The sequence below is a fragment of the Pseudoliparis swirei genome, chromosome 7 (genome assembly GCF_029220125.1).
Source record: "Pseudoliparis swirei isolate HS2019 ecotype Mariana Trench chromosome 7, NWPU_hadal_v1, whole genome shotgun sequence".
NCBI classification, from domain to species: domain Eukaryota; kingdom Metazoa; phylum Chordata; class Actinopteri; order Perciformes; family Liparidae; genus Pseudoliparis; species Pseudoliparis swirei.
The window spans coordinates 20,672,644-20,695,194 of NC_079394.1; the positions used below are offsets into that span (position 1 = coordinate 20,672,644).

The window sequence follows — 22,551 nt, forward strand, 5'->3', positions numbered from 1 at the left end:
AGAGATGTGAGAGTAACTGTGCTCTCCGTGTTTCAATCTGGTACAATAACTCATGTAGTCAACTCTTCAAACATGTTCAGACACAACACAGAGCTCCATCCTTCTGGAGACCAAAGTACGACATTATGATGTGATGTAGTCAGAGGGCTACGACACTGACAGCAGTCACAACAGAACAGATTACATGTTGATGATGATGATGCAGTAATGAAGGTTACAGGTGAAGCACAGGTGGTGCTGTGACTGGGTGCTAACTGAAGAGAGGTCCACTGAAGGCTGCTTAATAAGAATAAACAAACTTCCTCTTTATTTTTCAATTGTCAATAATGTATTGCCTTGTGGTCATCATATTCTCACTCTTCCATGTAGGAATGTTTAGTTCTAAAATGACACAAATAAAACAAGTAAATACATGATGGATACAACTAAGCTGGAAATTAACCATGAACATTAAATATCCGAGGAAATAAACAGCATTAAATACATATGTATCAATAACCTAGTTAATTAACTAAATGTATGGTGTACATACAGGTATACTGCCATCTAGTGGTATAAAGGTGAACCCTTTACTCTGCGGGTCGCCCAAGAAACAGCAGAATGAGGTGGAAATATAAAATATGATAACAGCAACAACTCTGCACAGACACATTACTTTGATTAATTTATATCATTAACTGTGTTGCATTAAACAATGCAATGATTAAGTGACAAGTTGATTCTTGCTGTATGTACATATATACATGAATATTAAGCTTCCTGTCATCACCACTGTCGCTAATTTATAAAGGTTTAATTATTTATTATTTATTTTGATTAATTATTATTCTTCTAATGCTACTCTGCTATGTGTTTGCATCATAGAACACTGTAAATACGAATATCTATCACTGGCTTTTATTTTGACTTTCATTTTAAGCCAAAAGGAAAGTGAATTTTCAAGTTGCTTTACTTTCCTGGTCCAATGTGAGGTCCTGGGACAGGGATGTGTAGAGATGTTGAAGCTCTATGAGGCAACATGTGTACTTTTTTATATTGGGCTGTATACAATAAACTGAATTGAATTGAAAATTAAAGTTATAACCGGATCTCTGAGGTGCAACCACACCTCTGCAGTCTAGATTAAACAAATCGGCACATGTTGCGTTGTGTGCTGGTGCCTGTAGATTTGATCAATGTCAACAAATATGCAATCTGTGTAGTTGCAACGTCTAATGGGAAACTATTCTTTGTCAAATATATCATAAACCATGTGTTAACTTAAATGCACACGTTTGTAAAACACGACTATTCCTGACTGAAGCGCTTTCCCCTTCTTGGATTATGTTGAAGCAACACTTCAGCCCAAAATAATTTTCTCCGTTTTACCTCTAGGCACTATTTAGCAATATAGATTGTTTAGGTGTGAGTCGTGTGTCGTAGATATCGTCCTGGTAATACATTTATAATATTTGAATGGACAATAGTATGTAGTGTACAAAGTAATATAGCATAGTAATAACAAAGTGTGCTTTCTTAGAAATTGGAATAAGCCAATAGTGTAATTTTACGAGAATATTATCATATTACCACAATATTATCATATTTATAGTATACCAAAAATATAAAACATTAAAATGTTAAATGGTGGATGTATAAAGAGCCAATTGTTTGTTTACACGATCGCTAGAAACAACTTAAAAGGTGGTGATATGTTAGTATAGGTTTCACAAGTGACGTTGCTGCTGCATTAAATACATTAAATATATGTAGAGTATGTGTGTATCTGAACTGGCTGTTAAACAGGATTTGATTGTGTCCACAATGCAGACATTCTACAAGTTTTATTGTTTTTGTCAAAGAATTGAGTCAAATACGGTCCTAAAATGTGTGTGTTTGTCACGGGAGATCAGTCGAAGAAGCAAACAAGTCCAAAAAGGGGCAGAGAATCAGAGGTCAGGGCAGGCAGGCAGGGTCAGAACAGGCAGGTCAGGAATATACTCTAATAACGCTGGAGAACTTGGCACGAAAACACAAGACAATCTGGCAGAGGACAAGTGGAAGTGAGGGAGCTAAATAGTGAGGGATTAATGAGGGGATGGGCTGCAGGTGAGAAGGGCGTGAGGACCAGGTGAAGGGAATGAGGGACTAACGAGGGAGTGATCAGAGGCAGGTGAGGGGAGTTGGATTGACGAGATGAGAAGCAGGATCTGGAATGACATGATACTTAGTGACAGGATGAAAAAACGACGACAAAAAGGAAGGAGTGGAGCTAAACTGTGACAGTGTTCTGTACGAGTAACGGGTTGCATCCACCAAGTCTGGCTTATGATACAATGAATATCATAATAAGCTTATATTCAACCATTTTGGTTCATTTGGAGCCAAATTTAATATCACGGGCGAGTTTAGAATGTGGTGTTCTGGAATGGAACCATAGAACGGAATGTAGAAGGCCCGAGCTGGAGGGACCCAACGTCAGTGACCAGAGCCTTCAGAAACCCAGAGAGCAACCACCTTTTACCTGGACCTTCAAACCTGCACTTGAGAAATGTGAATCTTCCGCCAAATCCCATCCATCTGAACTTGGGATATACTCGCATTTATTTGCCTGTCCGTCTGTACTTTCTCTTCTTACCCTCTTGTTCTACTTCATGCATGCACCACCACTACCTGAAACTAAGAAACAAGTATACACTCCCGTTCAAAAGTTTGGGGTCACTTAGAAATGTCTTTATTTTTCAAAGAAAAGCAGTTTTTTCAATAAAGATAACATTAAATTAATCAAAAATACACTCTATACATTGTTAATGTGGTAAATGACTATTCTAGGTGGAAGTGTCTGGTTTATAATGAAATATCTCCATAGGTGTATAGAGGCCCATTTCCATCAACTATCACTCCAGTGTTCTAATGGTACATTGTGTTTGCTAATCGCCTTAGAAGACTAATGTCTGATTAGAAAACCCTTGTGCAATTATGCTAGCACAGCTGAAAACAGTTATGCTGGTGATGTAAGCTATAAAACTGCTCTGTTTCGAGCCTACTGTACTCCTCTGTATACAGCCCACCTGTGGTGCAGTTATAGTAAAGGGAAAATGAAAAAGATGCAGGTGGCTTTTAATGATGCCTTCAGAATCCTGCTCAAGCTTCCGAGATGGACAAGTGCAAGTCAGATGTTTGTGAGCCGGAATGTTCCCACTTTTCATGCTGTTTTGAGGAATTTTATGTATAAATTTAAATGTCGACTAAATGTCTGAGAATGTAGTTATAAAAGCCTTGGCTGACCCAGCACTGAGTGATACCAGGTATTCGTCTTGTTTCTGGAAGCAATGGAACAAATGTTTGTATGTTTTTTAATCCCGAGTGATTTTTTTTGGCTGCAATGGCTGGACCGGTGTCCTCGTATTGTATTTTATATATTGTTGTTGTATTTGTGTTTGTTGTTTTATGGACCCATGAGTCTGGAATAAAGATATATATATATATACAACTGGCCTTCCTTTGAGCTTGAAGTTTGTAGAACAAAATTAATACTTCAAATATTAATCATTATTTCTAACCTTGTCAATGTCTTGACTTTATGTTCTATGAAATGTTCAACTCATTTGATAAATAGAAGTGTGAGTTTTCATGGAAGACACGAAATTGTCTGGATGACCCCAAACTTTTGAACGGTAGTGTATGTCACATAAAACTATTTTATAATGTCTCCTGGTCTATAATGGGCATTTGGAAACACATGGATTACCAAAAAGAGCTGCAAGACCAGAGGGTCAAGTCATCATTTGAACTATGATATTGTATTCTAAGGATGATTTCTCTAAATAAATTATTATATTTTTATATATTTTTTAAAAACACAACGCCTCTGATACTAAACCTTTGTTGCATTAGAACAACCATAAATGTGATTTACCCATTTCATGTTTTTAATCAAAGATAATGGTGAGACCACAAAAAAATTAATCCCCCATGAAACCATTCCTTGATAGTGGTAATAAAACATGTTTTATTCTCTATCATCAATAAAACCTATGATCATTTAAACCTTTCACACATTTGTTCCACGGTGTAGAATGAAATACACTTTATATTGAAAATCAAAAGAATGAAATCAACCAAACAAAGTTCATCAGATTTATAAATATCAAGAGGTTTTCTCTCCATGGACACAGAAGCGCTTCTGACGAACAGCCCACCACGTTTTCTGACCAAACAAAGATGTTGTTCACGTGTTGCAGCGTCAGACACAACAATCAACACAAAACCACTAACGGCAACTTTGCAAATATAATGACGTAATAACATAATACAAATCTAGAACCACATTTATCCTGAAAGAGACAGAAAGAGACAAAATACACTTTAGTTTTACTAATGGAGCTCAAACTCATTAAAGTGCTGATGTGCGACTGGGTTAAACCATGAATCGGTCATCAGCACTCCAATATGAAACATGAGGGCCAGATTTAATCAAATAAGCATGATATAAATTACTAAATAAGTTAACAAAATTGACTACTTCAGGTGTGAAATTTTCTTTGAACTTTTGAGACGATAATATGGACGCTTACTGGAAACATGTGAAGTCTTGAACCACAATGTTTTTCAATTTGTGTTCCTCAAAAGAGAAGTTACCTGATGGAGCCTGAGCCTCCTCATGGGGCTCAAGCTGTCAATGCTCAACGTATATTCTGTACTTGCATCTTGAAGCTAATATATGTCATGAACACGATGAAACCAAGGGTTGTTTTTATGGCTGAACTTTGACATCAAAAGGGAAACTCTCTGAAGCCTTTTTGCATGTTATCATTGTAGCTCAAACTCAGCCTGAGCTGGATGGTGTTGTGGATGTTGGAAAAAAAAAGACATGATTAAGGAATAAACTGTTGATGAGTCAAAGCATTATGAAAATAATGGCAATGAAAACCACAACATGTTGAGTAACTGTGGGCATTCAGTCTCATCATCGTGTATAAAACACAAGGCAACAAAAGATCCCGCCACTAAATGTGACCTTTTCTCTCATTTCTAGTGCCTAATATAAGTCTGCATTGGCGCTCACCACACATCATCCAGTCGAGTGCAGCTTTGATTCGAATGGACTTCCACATTTCAGCACAGCTGCGGAGCAGGAGCCCTAAAGCACAGCTCAGTGTTTCTCCTTATACAGTTACATCAGCAGAGCAGAGGCAGGATGCACAAAGTGAAGGTCCAACATCAGGAAGCATGCACCACGCCTCCACACTCCACATCCAACGAGATCCAGAAGCAACTGCCCGTTGGCGAAAACTAGTGACCACAGAATCAATAAGGCTTCATCAATTAGATATTTGATCCCGTCATGTGACCCAGGAGTTCCAAACTATTCCCTTCATTGTGACCTCAAACTGTTCCTCTGGTCCGGGATGTGGAGCACAGCTCACGTCCAACATCGAGACGCATACGGCCCAGAAGAAAAGTCATGCTGCCATGAAACGGCCAAATAGACGTCAACAAAGTGACGCTTCAGAAAAGATCGCTCGTTGATCAAAAATGGCAAGTGACAGCAAATATAATATAGTATGTTCAAAACATCACAGCGAGTCGGCGTATATTCCAGCCAACTTTTGTTTTCACAGCATTTATGGCTACTTGGGAATCAAAAGAAGCTCCAGTTTTCATTTTCCCGGGTTGAGCGTGAAAATTGCACACTTGGACTCAGCAGTCTAAAAATAATTTCAGCCCAATTCCTTAATTTGTTGCAGTTCTGGAAGGCCTCATTTGCATTCAATGAGCGACTGTGTACAGGAGGAACTTCAGGCATGTGTAGGTCCTGGACTTTAGGATACAGTCGAGCCCGTACTGCAGAGTTCTGTCATTGGGATCCGAGACGGTTTGCACCTACGACAGTAATTCACTCCTCATAACCCGAAGAGGGTGTGCACATTATGCTCACTTATATTTGATCATTTAAGATACGACGTGAACATAAACAACACATCGGAGAATCCAAATCAACTGATTTCCAGGGATTCTGACGTGTTCATTTTTGAAAGCTAACAGATGTTTAAGGAACGCTAGAACCAAGTCGGTGATGGTCCTTAGAAGTACAGAGTACTTCTTTACCACCGAAACACTCAAATGAATGCGAGCACAGTCTCCACCATAAAAGCGCCGTGGGGGTTTAGGCATATCGTCAAATGCATGTGAATCGACACCATGAGTGTTAATACTTGGTTGACATTTGCATATTTCAGTCTTTTTTTGTGGCTCTTTGACAATATTGTGAGTTGAACATGGAATAGTAAATATTCTTCCTCTAATACAGAAAACATGTTATCAAATAAAATGCACAGAAATCAATTAAGATGATTCTTAGGAGGAAAATGCTTTAGAAAGTCTTTCTTCTGGAGATTACCATCCGGGTTAGTTTTGTGTTCACTGTGTGTGTGTGTGTGTGTGTGGGGGGGCTGCGTGAACCTTTCTGCTGACGTTGTGCTGAGGTGTGTGAGGGGTCCTGCCTCCGCATGTGGGGTGCATGTTCCTTGTGCAGCTCTGAAAGAAAGAAAAACAACATTGTGTTGATTACATAAACATACCCGTGTTTATATTATCTATTAATATAGCTGCGGGATGTCTATAGCTGGAATAATGAATTTAATTGAACACATTACCAATGTCCAAAAGCTGTGTTTATGATGTAGTCAGCTGAACAGGAACATCTGAATCAGGTCTTTTTCCTGATACCAGTGAATTTCCTAATTGCTATTCCCCAAGAAAAATAGCAAACAATAGAGACACACCGTTGTTGTGTTGTGTCTTCATCAAGCACCTGTGTGTACAGCTGGTTCAGATCTCGTTTTACCGAAATCAGATTAATCTATGCGCACCATTGTTTCAAACCACTGAAAGTTGCAGTTTAACTGAACCACAATGATTGATAAACAACTGTCAATCTAGTCGGTGATCGGCTTGATATGTCACTGTTTTTTTGGGACTTGTTGAGTGTTAATATAAAATCTTGAATATTGAATGTTCTGATGTGTTCGTCGGGTTACTCAAGTTCAGAATAACAACCCGTAGCAGCTGAACTATGTGTATAAGAAGAAATATTCTGATGTCTGCTTCTCGCGTTTAGATACGCGCCTCATAACACAACACTCACGCATGTTATCGGTTATTGTTACATGTGGGAGGGGCACAGAGACCGCTGTACGGCCCAGTCCTGCGAGAAGGAGCGGGGAGATAGAATTCTTGGAATCCTTCTCCTCCTAGACAGTCTAGCGCCAATCCGAGGTCAGGTCGACGTGATGTGACGAAATCTGTGTATTATAAGGCCGAACTTTGCTGGGGGCGGAGAGTTATTTTCCTATCCACCTGTGTGTAGTCGGAGAGACGCCCGGGGTGATCGCAATCGCAACGACGCTTGTACTTTGCTTAGCATGCAGAGCACACATCTACCAGAACGAGAGAAGTTGTTGACTGAATTCCTCCCAAGGCTCTGCCAGGCATCCGAGAGTTGGCAAGCACTTTCACGAGTCAATGTTTTATTCAGCCGTTTAAACATAAAGAACAAGAAAGCGAGTGACTGTCGGTGAGGAACGCATCCGTGTGCGTTTTAGTGCGTACCTTAGATTTGAACAAGCTCAGCTTGTTTGTCTGCTTCAAACTCGCCTTCGTTCTCATCGTCGCCGTTATAGTCAGCCAGCTCATCCTCCATATCCTTGTCTATCAGAAAGTACAACGTGGTCATCAACACAAAAATACATGCACATGCCTTTTTGAGCAGTGCCTTTATTTCTTCATCTATATGACTAAATAACTATCCCTCACTCAAACGTGTGCTCTGGTGTACATAGTCAACCATCAACTGCACTTTGATAAACCCCCAAGTTGAGACTCAGGATCACACTCTTGAGCTCTCTCCAGACAGACTCACTCGCACACACACACACACTTTTTAATCTATTACGACACACATACCTATATTTTCAGCATGATTTCTCTGCCTTGATCTCTCCAAATCAATTACACCCACGACTTGCATGTTTGCATCATAATCTTCTGGCTCATTAAGTTTCTGACCAATAGGAGTCTCATCTGCCTTCGCCCGGCCAATCAGCATGCCTTCCATCCCAGGGTCTGCCTCTGGAGACACGACAACATTGTTGTTTCTGTCCATTTCTTCACTGAGAATGCCTGAATAGGAATCACAAACTAGTTGACTGCTTTCAGTGAGCCGGGCCCTCTACCTTCTGTCTGAGCGCCGTCCTCATGAGCATCCATCAACTCCACCTCATTGTTCTCAGTCAGGTTATTCTTCAAATGTTCGATGGTCTCTGCCTCGCCCTCCTCTGTTTCGACAGCTTCCTCTGGTGGTAGCAAAATGTCCTGTTTGACGTTGGCAGCTGCCGGAGCAGTCTGGGACTCTGCTTTGGAGAGGTCCTTCTGTGAAGGCAGGTCCCCTGGGGCATCTGGACCGGGTAAATAAAAAGGCAATGTGAGGGTGTACACTTGTTACTGCATATCTACACAAGTCGACTAAAAGTCACACAAAACGCATGGGATGTGCAGTATGTACACGTACATGTACATGCTTTAATGAGTTAAATTCAGGGCCCGCCAGGATATCCATGTCTGTCACCTTGGTCGATGATGATCTCATTGGTCAGTAGTTCAGGTGGATCGTTTTCTTTGGGCTGAGAGAGGCTCGGTGTGTGGCTTACAACAGTTACCGTCTTAACCGCATCAACCTCCGTCATGACTGGTCCGCCCTCGTTCGCTGGTCCATCCACAGTGTTTTCCTGCTGAGGAGTAAGTAAGTAAGTAAGTAATTTATTTTCCATAAGTACATACAGGACTGTCTCAGAAAATTAGAATATTGTGATGAAGTTCTTTATTTTCTGTAATGCAATTAAAAAAACAAAAATGTCATGCATTCTGGATTCATTACAAATCAACTGAAATATTGCAAGCCTTTTATTCTGATTTATTGCTGATTATGGTTTACAGCTTAAGAAAACTCAAATATCCTATCTCTAAATATTAGAATATCATGAAAAAGTATACTAGTAGGGTATTAAACAAATCACTTGAATTGTCTAATTAACCAAACACTCAGCTGTTATAAATCGTTATCTTAAGCTGTAAGCCAATCAGCAATATTAAAAAATAAAAAGGCTTGCAATATTTCAGTTGATTGAATTGTAATGAGAAGAATGCATTTTTGTTTTTTTTTTTACACAAAAAAAAAAACTTTATCTTATCACAATATCTGTACATAACATGTACATACTGGCAGACATTAACAACAGAAAAAAAATGTACGAATGGAGGACCGTCCAAAACCAAGGTCTGTAGGCTCCTCTGAGATGAGGAGTTGGACGGCCCTCCTAACCCTTTCACCCCTCCCAACTACCACAGGCACACAGACAGTACACACATATATGGATGAAAACATAAAATGTCGTACAAGCAACAAAAAAAACAAAAAAACCAGAACAGGAAAAAGAAAAGTCATAGTAAAAATAATAATAGAAGACAAATGTGAACTAATGATAACTTAGAAAAAATAATTAAAAATAATATCACGAACATCAAATTATGAATATACATTTCATTTTAAATATTTTTCCTCTATTGTACTGTGCCGCCAGGCTGTAAATCAATATTAAAAACTTTCAAAATGAAGTGAGATGGCGTTTAAGTCGAGAAGCAAATGCCTTGGTGCTGGATGCCGATTTGACCTCGTCCGGAATTTGTCTCCAGAGCTTTGGACCTCTACAGATGAAGCTTTTAAATACAATGTCGACTGGATGTTTATTTATATGAATGCCACCACGCAGCCGCGTGTTGTGGTCGTAGACATTTGTGTTCCTTGTGAACATACCTAACAGATTATGTGGCAGATTATTATTCATAAATCTGTACATAAAAATTCCTGTCTGACACAAATGTAGATCTGTAAATCTCAGAATGCCCAATCTCTTAAAAAGCGGCTCAGTGTGTTCATTATTCTTCACGTTGCAGATGATCCGCACAGCCCTTTTTTGTAAAATCTCGAGACATTTGACCTGAGTTTTAGCTGCGGATCCGCAGAGCATATTACAATACAAGAGGTGCGGATGGACAAGGCTGTGGTACAACAAACGCAGATTTTCTGTTGAGAGTATATTTTTTGCGGAGCGCAGGGCAAATGTGCCGTTTCGTATGCGCTTCCGAAAACCATCCCCCACATTCCTTTAAGTATTCAAAGTGTAAAAAGTGGCAATGCGCTCAGTGCTATTAAAAGTTGTTGTTTTTGCATTCAAATCAACTCCATCGGCACACTTGCATGTCAACAGACAACAGATAATGACTCTGAATAGACTTGAGCTTCTGTTCTGCTGTATGACAAAGAAATGCAGTTTGAGGGTTTCAACCGGGGCAATAGTGTCTATGACACATGGCGGGCCCAGAGGGCAACTGGTTACAATGAACAAAGGAGCAGAAGTGGATCCGGCTTTAAATAACCAAAACTAGGTGAGACATGGTTCATATCTTTCCATTTGGTTCAAACATGAAACCAACGTACCTGTGGGGAGACCCCTGAGGGAGAGATGAGCTTGTCCATTTTCTTTTGAACTTCAAGTTTAGCAGCGGCCATTCTCTCATCACACAACTCCTTCTGGGACAGGACCTGGGACTGACAGTGTGTCCTGCACACATGTGGAAACACAGACAGACACACAGCATGTAGGCGATTAATAAAGTTCAGTCAATGATCGCGGGATCATATAATTGATTTAAGGAATATTGTTTTCTTACATATCATAAGTGAGTTTGTTGTTGAGGGTTTTGATGTTGCTCTGGCAACTCTGTAGATCCTTCTGAAGCTTTCTCAGGTCATCATTTAGCTGATTGGACTGACCTGCAGTACAGACACACAAGAGACATCAAGAGACGTTTGTTTCTACAGAGCTGTGCTGGATGCTAACACAATGACATTTTTTAGAAATAATAGGTCAAGAGTTGCCTTTGAGGTCCTGTATGGTTTTGGTACTGGAGGAAATGTTCTGCTGCAGTGTGCCCTTGAAATAAAAATAAATAACAGAAACTATCAATATTCAGATGCTTTCCCCATTGATTATTGCACAAGTTGAGCATGGATCCCATAAGTGAGAAAAATTCAGCCCCCAGGTTTCTCTGTGACACTAGTTTATAGACAATACTTTACGGTATGATTCCCCCCCCCCGATTGCATTGTGTCATTGTATGAACCTTCTCTTGGCTGCAGGTGTTCTGAGATCCTTCCAGCTGTCTCTTATAGAGGCTTTCTATATGGCTGATCTGCTCCTTCTGTCTGTGGATCTCTTCCTGGAACTCATTCTTCTTTATCTCAGCTACTCCTCGCTCTGCCGCGCCACGCCGCACCTGGCCTTCCAACTCATACATCTTAGTCTGTATCACACAAAGAAAAAAGGTAATGATATAGTAATTGATCAAAAAACAATCTGACTGTGCATTAAGAAATTTGAATATATATATAATGAGACAATATAATGCACGCTGGCTGGAATTTGGGAGTTTCTTCTTTAAGCCACTTATACACAGACAGTAAAAATAGAAAGAAAAAAATAATAGTGTCTTGCATTAAAGGATGTGGTTGGAAAGTTGTGAAGACCAAAAAAAACAACATTACACAACCAAAACCCTCAAAAACAGAAGAGGAACTGATGAGGCCGATCTACCTTCTGCAAAAGGGAAACATGCATTGGGGTTCCATATCTACCCCAACAAAAGCCTGCACAAAGTCAGTTAATATTATCAACCCGTTTCATTATACGGCATGTGAACGGCATTGAAACACATCGTCAGGCGGTGTCACGGATGTCGCAGCGAGAGAGGACCCAAATGCCGACATAACTGCAAAAAACAATATTTAATTCCACAAACTAGACAGGACGACGGACCAAACGGTACGAAGTCACACTGGGAATGAGACGAGCAGGGTTTACATACACAGGCAGGCGGAGGTGATTGGACAACGGGGAACGAGACACAGGTGGACACAATGAGGGCGGGGCCAGCAATCACACAGAAGGAAACAATCAGGGCCAGGGCAGAAAATCACAGGGAGACAGAAGACACAAGGACTTCAAAACAAGACACAGACTCCAGATACCTAACACACATACCTTTACATTCAGCTAAATTCTTGATGCTATAAACTGACATTGCAATATCTATTTGAGAGAAATGTGAATCGATTGGTCATGATTTCCTAAAAAAAAGGCACTTGTGTGAGTATAATCATCGTTAATTCAAGAAGGTTGGCTAAATAACTCAAGTTTGGACAGCATGCTTTTAGAAAGCTGTATTTGCACTGTACATGATGATGAGACAACACACACACACATATAAATTAACCTACCTGTAGCTCCAGGTTGCGGGAGCTTGACACCCAGTAGTTGAAGCCCAGAACCAGGATACAGGCAATCAGAGCGCCAATCATGAGAGGGGGTGTCCTTCCCCAACGACGACCGTTTCCCAGACCACCCATAGCTGTCTGCAAACTGGACACACACAACCCGAAGCCAGGCACAGCACACCTTCCATGAACTGTGTCGCACCAGGTTTAAACAAGTCATTTCTGTTGGTGGCTCCTGAATCACATTTACTATTTGAAAATGGTAAGCGGGCTAAAGTATTTTCACGAGTCTTTGGGTGTTTTACTTTTGCAGGTTAGCTATAGACATGAGGGTCACTGCCTAGCATGCAAGCGAGAGTGAGTTGCTCCTGCTTGTATAAAGTTAATGTCACACCACCAAATATGTTAATGGTATTGGCAAAAATATTATCTTCAGCAGTGTCTTTAAAGATAATGTGGGTGCAACTTTGTTTCCATATGCACACTATTAAGACTACTTTTTTTCAGCATTAAATGACACACGTGCACATTGTGTTACTTCATCCTCAACACTATGGAGCACTAAGATGAGGAGTGTTACTCTTAATGCTGACTCGGTTAAAATGTCTGCAAGATATTGAGGATAATTCCCACTGGTTCATCGTTACTGAAATAAAACACTCATGCTTTGGGTTTTCCCAGCATGCAAATGCAGGTAAGACCCAAGTGTAGAAGACTATTAATAATAGTATAATCCACTGCGTGATTTAGCGACAATATGCAGATTTATCAATGAGGATGCAGACGTCCCAGTCACAAACCAAACGACTCAAATAAAGGTAGTGAGTACAGTAGGTGTAATCAGTTGTGCTACAACAAGATGTCTCGTAATAACCTAGTTATATAGTTAGTGGTGTTCGTATTGTGAATATGTAACAGTAACTGACTCCCTGGGCTGGGGGCACAAGATAAGGAGTGAGCCTCAGCTGAAGACGACAAACAAGCACTGGGGAGATGAGGAAAATACGAGCACGAGCCCAAATCCCAAGTTCTACCGGCACCGTAAAGACACCTGGGCCTCGGCTTTGTTTGGCCGACTGCTAACGCGAGACAGCTTCGGGTAAGCCAGGAAGGTAATTGAGATCAGGGTCAACGGGCATCACAGACGTTAGGTTGAGAGTTTGCAGAAACTGAACGTGTGTAGTCAGATGTATGAAACAAAAGAAGACAACACAGCACAGAAGGTTAATGAACTAAGTAGTTAGCTAACGAGACGCATGAACGGTTTTACTATTTTGAGTGAAAAGCAGCTCGCGCCGAGTGGTTCACGTACCGTGTCCCCAGTTGACGTCGGTTCGGTTAGCTGCTAGCTAACGCTGGCGACAATAATCCACTGAAAACCCCGGAAGACACGTTCATTAAATGTTGAGTCCAATTTGTGCAGATCCTCCAGTGATATATTTGACAACCTGGACGCGTTTCTCCTCCGGCAGTTATCTGCGTGTCACCGCGAGACAGTTACCGGCAGCTCGGCTCCATTATCGCCACTCAAGCAGCCAAGTCCCTCTGTGTTGCGTTGCTCCGGACAGTCTGGTGCTGCCTCTGCTTGCTGTGGGAAATGGGCGTTTAGTCATTTCACTGGAACAATATATATAAAAAACTAAAATAAATGAATGTATTCCCGTATATTTAGGACGCAGAGTGCTTCGTAAGATTGACTTCTAGAAGTCTGGTATTACTGTTGCAGTCGATGTTGTAAGTGTTCAGCTAGTCGACTACTGATTACAGAGTTGTATAGTTTACGAAGAGCTTGAAGGCAGCACGAGGCAGCGTCCAACACAGGTCCTTCTGTCAAATCAGGTTAAAAATGAAATCATTAATAAAAAAATACAACAAATATTTAAAACACTTTTACTTTGTAATTAGTCTTACCTAAACTGGAGGTTTATGAAGCGTTTGAGACATATGCTGTAAGAGCCAAATGTTGTGTAGGTAAATGTATGTTTTATGTATACACTGGGTGGCGCTGTTGCTGGTATGTTGTGCGCCTATATTAATCACCAGGTAATTGGCGACGGCAGGTGTTTTGACCCCGGAACGGGAAAAAGGTTTTGACCGTATCACGGTGAGCTGGTAGGCTGTTTTGTACCGGACTTCACACAATTAAAAACCTATGAATAACATTGAGTGTCGGAGGCAATTTGTCTGAAACGAACAGCAAGCAGCAGAACCACAGAGCGTGTCAATCATCTAGCCGGAGGAACCAAAATGCCTCAGTAGCCCAAGTAAAGGACAGGGCTCCTTTAACATGTGCATTACTTTTTATAACATCAAACAACGAAAGGCAGTGTTGGTGCATCACATTTAAGTCATTTATCATCTAATAAAGAATACAGAAATTGGTAAAAGTGTTATGTTTAATGCATCATCTGGGTGGAGGCATAAATACAAAACATACAAACGTTTAGAGAAATTAATTTACTATAGACTACAACACATACAAACAAGTCATGTCTTCCCAAACCCACAATAGTCAACAGGAAATCGTTCAGGCTGTTGATATACTCCCTTTGAGTATATATGTTGTTGTTGATTTCGTTTTGTATTTACAGTTGGCACAATAACCTGTTTTCTTATCAATTATAATGTATGAACCTGTGAGGTGAATACTCAAACAACAATACATTTCCACATGCATCATGTGGCTTATCCTAAAGGACTGCAGGTGTGTAACTGTGCCATTCATCTCTTTTATCCATCAATCTACACTTGTTAAACACACTGCTTCACAAAAAATACATTCAAAAGGGTTTGGCTCTGAACAAACAGGTTAATCACAGTCAGTGCTCTCTTTCAGTGAATCATGATTGTAACCGAGTGTATCTTCCTCTCGAGTTCCCAAAATACTTTATAATCCTTGGCATTCAGTTTCTTGAAGAAGACGTGCATTTGTTTGTCTTTTTTTCAATTCCAGCTCGTACCAATGCTCTCTTTCCATGCGTCCAGTGTATCAAACATCGTCAAAGATGCCTGTCCGAGAAGGTGACAGAGAAAGGTAACGTCCTCCTGTGGATCTGCAGTGTCGGGCACAGAGAGATAGAGTACGTGATTAGGAAGTTTGATTGTTATCAGGCTCCAATTAAACTCTAGGTTTCATTAATATAGCAAAAAAACAAACATTTTGTTTGGTGAGCCTTCATCACTTGAATGATCTCGCAGTAGGCCTCTCCTCTGCTCGTCTTCATCCTCCTCATCTCTTCTGGTAAATGTGATAACTGAGAAAGACAGAGAGCAATGTCTACAATGTGTCCTGTAAGCAGGCGTCCCTCTTGATAGATATAAGGGAAGGTATAGTGGCAAACTATCCAGAAATAAAGCACAATAGAAGCAAGCGTCACATCAGAAATCAAGGTGTTGGAAAAACCGTATTATTAGTTTCAGTCGCTGTGAGAAACACAACACATTCTATTACATGGTTATACTAGTTTTCTTTGATCCCTACCACTATTGTTTTTCTCTGTGACAGGACGGCCCTGATCATCCTTCAACTGAGAGTAACCAGCTCTGGATCTCCCAGTAGCTCCCTGGACTCCATACCGCTCTCTCCAGGCCTGAAACAGAAAACAAGCCCATAAATACCTGGCAACACAAACCATTTAGAAAACAGTAAACCGACACACTGGGAAGGTTTTCTTGGCTTCTCAGAGAATTGTAAATTTAATTATTTCACAGAATAAAATGTTCTCACCCATCTTCGATTTTCTCCATCCTCAGTCTTCTGTCTTTTTCTTCTTTCTACAAAAGAACAAATTGTCGTGCATGTTGTTCAGAAGTAGTGAACACTGATGGCAGGACGACTTTCAGATATGCAACATCTCAATGTGAACTGAGGTATAAGAAATAAAGAGTAAAAGTTAGATAATGAATCATAACCTGCTTAATAACTCATCCGTTTAATAGATTACAGAAAGGAAGAAATAATGTATCTCGTCTGCAATAATGTGGCATAAAAATAAGAAGAAACATCAGAAATAATGAGTGACTGAACTTGTGATGAAACTACCTCTTTTGATGTGTTCCCTGCCTTCATCCACCAGGTCAGAGGTCAAGTGGTCGTCAGTGATGTACTGATGGAAGCCTAGGAGGTTCAAACAGCGAGAGCCCAGGCTACAAACACAGACACACCAATAACGATTTACTATCATCGAGCTAATATATGAAACCAAAATTACACATAAATGCAGTATCTAAATAACATGTATGAAGATTGTGTTAGTTGTCAGTGATTATTGGCGCACCTGTAAAAAGTGGCAAAGCAGAGCAGCAACACCAGCATGGGATAGTAGATATAGAAGCCATCAGATATAAAATATAGCACCCGCATAGAGCCCATGATCTGACAGAGGGAAATAAAGAGGGGCATTGCATCACTCAAATTGGTTTAGACATTTCTACATATATTTATTCTGTGATCCCACATTCCAGTGCGGTATATGTTGTTGTCAGCACGCATGTGTTATGATGTGGGCGCGTTTGCATGGGACTCACAGAGGTGTAGGATGTCTGTATTCTGTCCTGGTGTGAGATGGCAGAGTCCATGTGAATCAGGCCCAGGAAGTTAAGGCATAAAGGAGGAGTCAGACGACAAAACAACCTGAGAGAGAAAAAACAAAAGAGAAGCACATTGATATCACATTAAGGAGAAGACCAGACCAGAAAATATGCTGGTGCTGAAAACAAATAACTGGGTTTACGAATGCCTCTTAAGCTTTTTGTGTAAAATAAATATCTTTTCTTATGACTTTTACGAGGACCATACATGCCGCTGAACTGCAGGCTGTAAGCATCAGTCTGGTGATGTGGGACCAGGTAGTAGTAGTTGAAGACTCGTATCCTGAACACTGTGTAGTAGACACAGACACACAGGAAGAGGATACTGACGAAGCACACCATCTGGTGGAGAGATAAAGGGAGGCAGGTTAGCTATGCTGTTAAATGTGAGAGATGTTTGTAAGTTTACTGTACAAAAGGCTAAAAAAGGAATTTGAAGATGTATTTATATTGTAGGAGTCCAATTATGGAACAACGTTAAAATGGATATAAGAATGGTCAACTAATTTTTCGGTTTTCAAAAGGATTATTTATGAAAAACATTTTTGAGGGTTATAAGTGTGATTAAAACCTATGTATATGGTAGATGTTTGCAGATAGATATATTTGTATTATTTTTTATTTTCTTTATTATTTTATATTAATTTTCTGATTTATTTGATTATAATAATTTAGGATAGGAATTTATATTCGCATGTTTTGCTTCTACCTATACCTTTTCAGTCTTTCTGTTTTGTATATTATATATAATAATATTGTATTGTGTTGCAATGATTGACTGAATAAAATACACAACAAAAAATTGACCGGAAATTGTGAGAATATACATGTCAAAACTATGTAATGCTCAGTTACGAACAGGGTGTGTATTGAAAAAAAAAATGTAGCTCGGATTTTTTGTGCATTTCTGTGTGCCTCACTCAATATGTACCCACCTCGATACAAATGTAGTTGTGTTGTTTTTCAGCCATCAGAACAAAGACAGCGAATAGGGAGAGGACCGGGTGCGTCGTGAAGAAAGTGCACTCGGACCAAACAACTGCTGCCGAGAGGAGACACAGGAGAACTGCCAGCAGCCGGTAGAAACTCTGCCTGAACACACACTCCCAGTACCACTCTGAGACAGGCAAACACACAGTTAGAGCAAAAATGTAAAAAACTATTTCAAGTTTTGCAGCTTTGAAGCAGTGACACACCGAATGCAACTGAAGTGGCGAAATTCTGGGGTTCTATTATTAAATAAAACTAAATTTGCAAAAACAGTAAAACTTCAGCGCAGCTCTTACACAATAAGGGCCATCGAATGCGAGAATACGCTTTCTTAAAAACTATTTTGCAGTTCCAAAAGTAGCGTAGACATTCTAATTGGCTTTTTGAAGGTATAATCTGCTGGTTGAGAAAACCGTTGGTCTTCATTCTAATTATTTTGGTCCCCGACTGAACTCACCCACAGTTGGAGTGTAGACGAACTGATGGATCCACCCGAGGGGCGCTGACGGGGCGCTGCGGATGAAGTGTCGGACCGGGCTGCTCTGGCTTTTAGCTACGTCTTCCAGATGAACGGCCTCATCTAACAAGATAGACCACTGAACCTGAGTCTGACCGTGTCTCTGCACCCGAGATGACCTGAAAACACACACACACCATTTACTACACAAACCAATGTATTTTGGGACTGTTTCCGTTACAACCAGAGTGCAATGTTCAAAAAAGTTATTACTTTTTTATGCAGCTTAATCAGGTCTCTTTTTGTGGGAAGGGCATTCTGCTCACCACTCGAGCTTTCCAACGTTTTTTCCATCTCTTCTTTGTACTCAGTGGGACACTGAAATGAGAGGACGTCCAGATGAAGACTTTCCCACCAGACTTGTGTAAACACTGTCAAAACAACATTGAACTCACTCATGTATTTCTCACCTTTGTAATTATAGTGTCCACACACTTCCTGAGAAAGTGGTTGTACCTGACAGATTCATGGGCGCATGCCACCTCCTGATAACAAGAAATATGTTTGTTCTTGTTAAAGAGAGACAAACTAAATTCAGAATTTTAAGTCTGTTTAAAAACTTTCCGGTTCAGCACCTCCTGGAATATCTTAATACTTATATTGCACATAATTGTCTATAAAGTCTGACCTCCATAACATCTGCAAGGTTCTCCTCCGCCGACACCTTCTCAGTAGCCATTTTTGCTGTCTTAAAGTAGGTCTTGGCCAGCAGGTAACCATGGGAAGATGAGAGCCAATAAGAACGCGGGATCTCCACCAGCCCATAACCCAGCAGGAGCACGAGAAGGAAGAGGCCCCAGGTGTTGGCGGCCGTAATGCCGATGGTCTGGAGCTCTCTCCTGCACAAGTTTTACAGATAAATTCACAAGCCAGCTAATGTTTCCGAAATTGAGGCGCGGAGGACTTACCATGTGAGTTTCCACTGTGGGTGAGCGGCCACATAGACGAGCAGAGAGATGAAAATTAGGAGGTAGGTGCCATAATAGATAGCGTTTTCAATGAGAGCCGTTTTAATCTTTCCAACTCTGGAGAAAGCTCCCGACCGTGCATAAGACTGCATGAAAGGCAACAGCAGCCTACACACACACACACACACACACACACATAACGATAAAATAAAACGCAACTCTGTGGAAGACACAGTAGTTATAGTCCAAGTTTGAATAAGTGAGTGTATGAGTATCTTACCAAGTCAGAAACTGGGATGTCCAGTATACAACTCTCCAGAACACTGGCAGGATGCCATCGGGTATATAACTCCATGGCTCCTCACAAACCTGTGTTGTACTGTCACACAAACACACATAAAAGAACGCGAGCGTACATGTTGCAAGAACACTTTGAACTGCAGTGATGCTCCTTGCTGTCGAGTCTTTTTGGATACGCACACTTTGTTCATAAAAGTTAATATCCGACATTTAGTTTCCAAATTACTGAAATAAACTCTTTAATCTGAAGTAGCATAAAAAAAACAAGTGGACGTGTTGATTGAAAGACATGTTGCTGCTGAATATTATGAATACATTTTGATTGTTATCCGACCCAGTGTGTTAACAAAGTTTGAATTATTTTCATCTTCACAATTTTAAGTGTGTTTTTGTGATTTGGAGCAGTGACCCAACCAATTAACCTCTGAACACACTGTGTCTGCTGTTTAGATTTAAACCGTCCAAACTCAAATGTTGATGACATATCAAGCGACATGCAATAAATAAATAATAATTGTTTTCATCCTTTTACTGAGCCAATACAGGGCTGGGTAATAACTTAATATTATGAAATTAAATCATATTGTGATGAAATCATCGGGATACATCGCAATACTCAAAGTTGTCTAAGCTGATAATAACAAGCACATACTAACTCACAATTCTCAGAAATATCTAATAATTTTGAACACAACCTCTTAATTCAATGAGAAAATACTTTCAAGCATTTAATTCACACAAGAGTATACAGATCATTAATATAGACTATACATTGAATTACCAGTTAATATGCTCCATTGCGATACATACATGACGTATATCACGACCAAAGAGGTTGTCCATATCACTCAGCCCTGAGATAAACGTATTAACAAAATGAAAATCAGACGTTATCTCATTTACCTGACAGTTGGGTGAACAGAAGAGTTGTCGTCTGTCTGATTGGTGCGTCTCGTTCGAGTTACAGGCGTCGGGTGGTTTCCATTGTCAAGGACACACTGCTTGTAGATGGTCTAAAAGAAGAGCAGAGTGTACACAGAGTCAGCTCCATGACGAGGACTATTCATCACATTACACGGGCACAGGACAGACAAATACAGAGAAATAAACACACAGCGCTCAACCTCACTCAGACACAGATTTTTAAAAATCACATCCCGTTGACCCAGTTTTGATCAAGAGAATATCCAATTGTGGTTATCGAGGGCAGAAAGACCTCATGTTGACACACACACGTCAAACAGCGGCAGTGGTTTCATACCGTGCTGACGTCGAGCGGCAGGATGAAGACGATGAGGAAGCAGAGGTACCAGGACAGCAGCGTTCCCAAGAGGACCATCCGCTGCTGCCTCCGCAAATCTCCATAGCGCTGGAGGAGGTAGAGGGCCAAGAGGAAAACAACTACCACCACGACAGCCAACGCAGCGCCACTCATCTTGATGAATGAAGGGACAGGCGTCAAGAACTCATGATGGCACACTGGAAGAGACGCAGAGAGACAACCCGGTGGGATATCAGCTCTAATCTGGTGGATAACAGAGAGAAATGATCTAAACACCTCTACAGGATAGGAGGTGAGGGGGGAGAGAGCAGTGGAAATGAAAGAACATTTAAAATGAAAGAAATTATCCGTTTAGGAGATTTAAAATAAACGAAAGGGAGCATTCCAGTGGTTTCACATGTTTGAGCCCATTTACTGCCAATCACATGCACTTTCCACTGCAGATAATACTCTTACGTTTTTTAAACTTGAACATAGTATTTCTATTTGTGCAGAACATTGATGTGTGGAAATATTGTAGCAGACTCGTGTAACGCTGTAACGTAATGAAGGGCCAGCGTTTTACCTTTGCATTTGTGTAACTGTACACATCTAATGCAGATTTAATGTTCACGGTTATGCATTTCAATGGCACTGTTTTTCCATGAAAACAATGCATTAATATCAAAGGATGCATATCCACAAGCCTAAAACTGAATGGCATGCTTTTGAAAAACGGCACATATAAAAAATACGAATTATGAATAATTTGTAGAAGATGTTAGCTTTGCATTTTTACTTCAACAGCATTAGTAACACTCGTAGTTTGACTTTTATATAATGAAAACAAACAGTGTTTTAAAAAGGGGGTAGTCTACAATGTTCTGACAAAAATCTGCTCTATCGGCTATTATTGTCGGCTATTGTATTGTTTGCAGCTCACCAGCCTATATCTTTTATATCTTTTAACGTTTCCTAGCCATTTGTCATTGAATGTATTCTTACTACCAATAGTTTGATTGTGGTGACAGCGAAATCTTGTTCCTATTTATTTCATCCAGCCTCTGTGGTCATGTTGACATCCTTAAAAAAAAAAGCAACAACAAAGCAGGACCAGCCGGCTCGAGCCACGGAGCACATCGTGGTTTCGTATTGTCGATCATCGATTTACGATCGATCGGCCCATCAACAGTCTGTGGTTTAATATATCTGAGGAAGAGATTCTCACCTTTGGATCTCTTCTCTCGGGCTGGAGCCTGTAAATCAATAAACTGAATGTGTCACATCGTGTTCCTGAGACGTGGAGCCCGACAAATGTACACAACCTTTGAAACTACATTACGTTACGGCCAAACAGCACGCGCTGCTTTCTGACGCAGCAAAGACTTCTGGGTAATGTAGGCGAGCAATGGCGTCTCTCAAACAGGAAACCAGGCTATGTGGCCGTAGTGTCATAGCGGTCCAACACCCACACAGGTTTTTTGTGTGACACTAACCCACATTGAAGCGGTGGTAGAAAGAAACTACGGGTATTTAATTGACCTTATATTTCCGTTTTCTGCAACGTTATATGCCTGAATCGGTTGCAGAACAGATATACTTCACTGCTTTT

At 40.4% G+C, this 22,551-nt stretch overlaps 2 protein-coding genes across 3 annotated transcripts; both read right to left on the minus strand.

Moving 5' to 3' along the window:
• Positions 1-3,971: 3,971 nt before the first annotated feature.
• golm1 (golgi membrane protein 1) lies at positions 3,972-13,930 on the minus strand. 2 transcript variants are annotated; one of them, XM_056419503.1, is made up of 11 exons: positions 13,686-13,930; positions 12,377-12,518; positions 11,224-11,403; positions 10,979-11,033; positions 10,771-10,873; positions 10,538-10,661; positions 8,609-8,768; positions 8,217-8,438; positions 7,948-8,112; positions 7,594-7,692; positions 3,972-6,519 (listed from the first exon to the last, which is right to left on the minus strand). In XM_056419503.1, the coding sequence occupies exons 2-10, from the start codon at positions 12,503-12,505 to the stop codon at positions 7,595-7,597; spliced, it is 1,236 nt and encodes a 411-aa protein (XP_056275478.1). In that variant the 5' UTR covers positions 12,506-12,518; positions 13,686-13,930; the 3' UTR covers positions 3,972-6,519; position 7,594. The 2 variants fall into 2 exon arrangements, with proteins under 2 accessions (XP_056275478.1, XP_056275477.1); XM_056419502.1 differs by having other exon boundaries at positions 8,609-8,771; positions 13,686-13,929.
• Positions 13,931-14,751: 821 nt separating this feature from the next.
• On the minus strand, positions 14,752-22,185 carry LOC130197039 (G-protein coupled receptor-associated protein LMBRD2B-like). Its single transcript, XM_056419505.1, has 18 exons — positions 22,168-22,185; positions 20,940-21,238; positions 20,582-20,691; positions 19,659-19,757; positions 19,379-19,546; positions 19,099-19,309; positions 18,881-18,955; positions 18,655-18,788; positions 18,411-18,589; positions 17,899-18,080; positions 17,172-17,305; positions 16,901-17,006; positions 16,651-16,748; positions 16,416-16,519; positions 16,101-16,147; positions 15,855-15,963; positions 15,531-15,627; positions 14,752-15,426 (listed from the first exon to the last, which is right to left on the minus strand). The coding sequence occupies exons 2-18, from the start codon at positions 21,111-21,113 to the stop codon at positions 15,363-15,365; spliced, it is 2,091 nt and encodes a 696-aa protein (XP_056275480.1). The 5' UTR covers positions 21,114-21,238; positions 22,168-22,185; the 3' UTR covers positions 14,752-15,362.
• Positions 22,186-22,551: the final 366 nt, after the last annotated feature.

Bases quoted from the DNA above. Each gene is read 5' to 3' on its own strand.
- golm1 (XM_056419502.1), bottom strand. From the start codon at position 12,505: ATGGGTGGTCTGGGAAACGGTCGTCGTTGGGGAAGGACACCCCCTCTC. The intron at 11,034-11,223 runs GTTCATACAATG...TTTTATTTCAAG, and splicing joins ACACCTGCAGCCAAGAGAAG to GGCACACTGCAGCAGAACAT. The intron at 10,874-10,978 runs GCAACTCTTGAC...TCTGTACTGCAG, and splicing joins AACCATACAGGACCTCAAAG to GTCAGTCCAATCAGCTAAAT.
- LOC130197039 (XM_056419505.1), bottom strand. From the start codon at position 21,113: ATGAGTGGCGCTGCGTTGGCTGTCGTGGTGGTAGTTGTTTTCCTCTTG. The intron at 17,007-17,171 runs GTATGGTCCTCG...TTTCTCTCTCAG, and splicing joins AGCCTGCAGTTCAGCGGCAT to GTTGTTTTGTCGTCTGACTC. The intron at 16,749-16,900 runs GTGAGTCCCATG...TCCCTCTGTCAG, and splicing joins TACAGACATCCTACACCTCT to ATCATGGGCTCTATGCGGGT.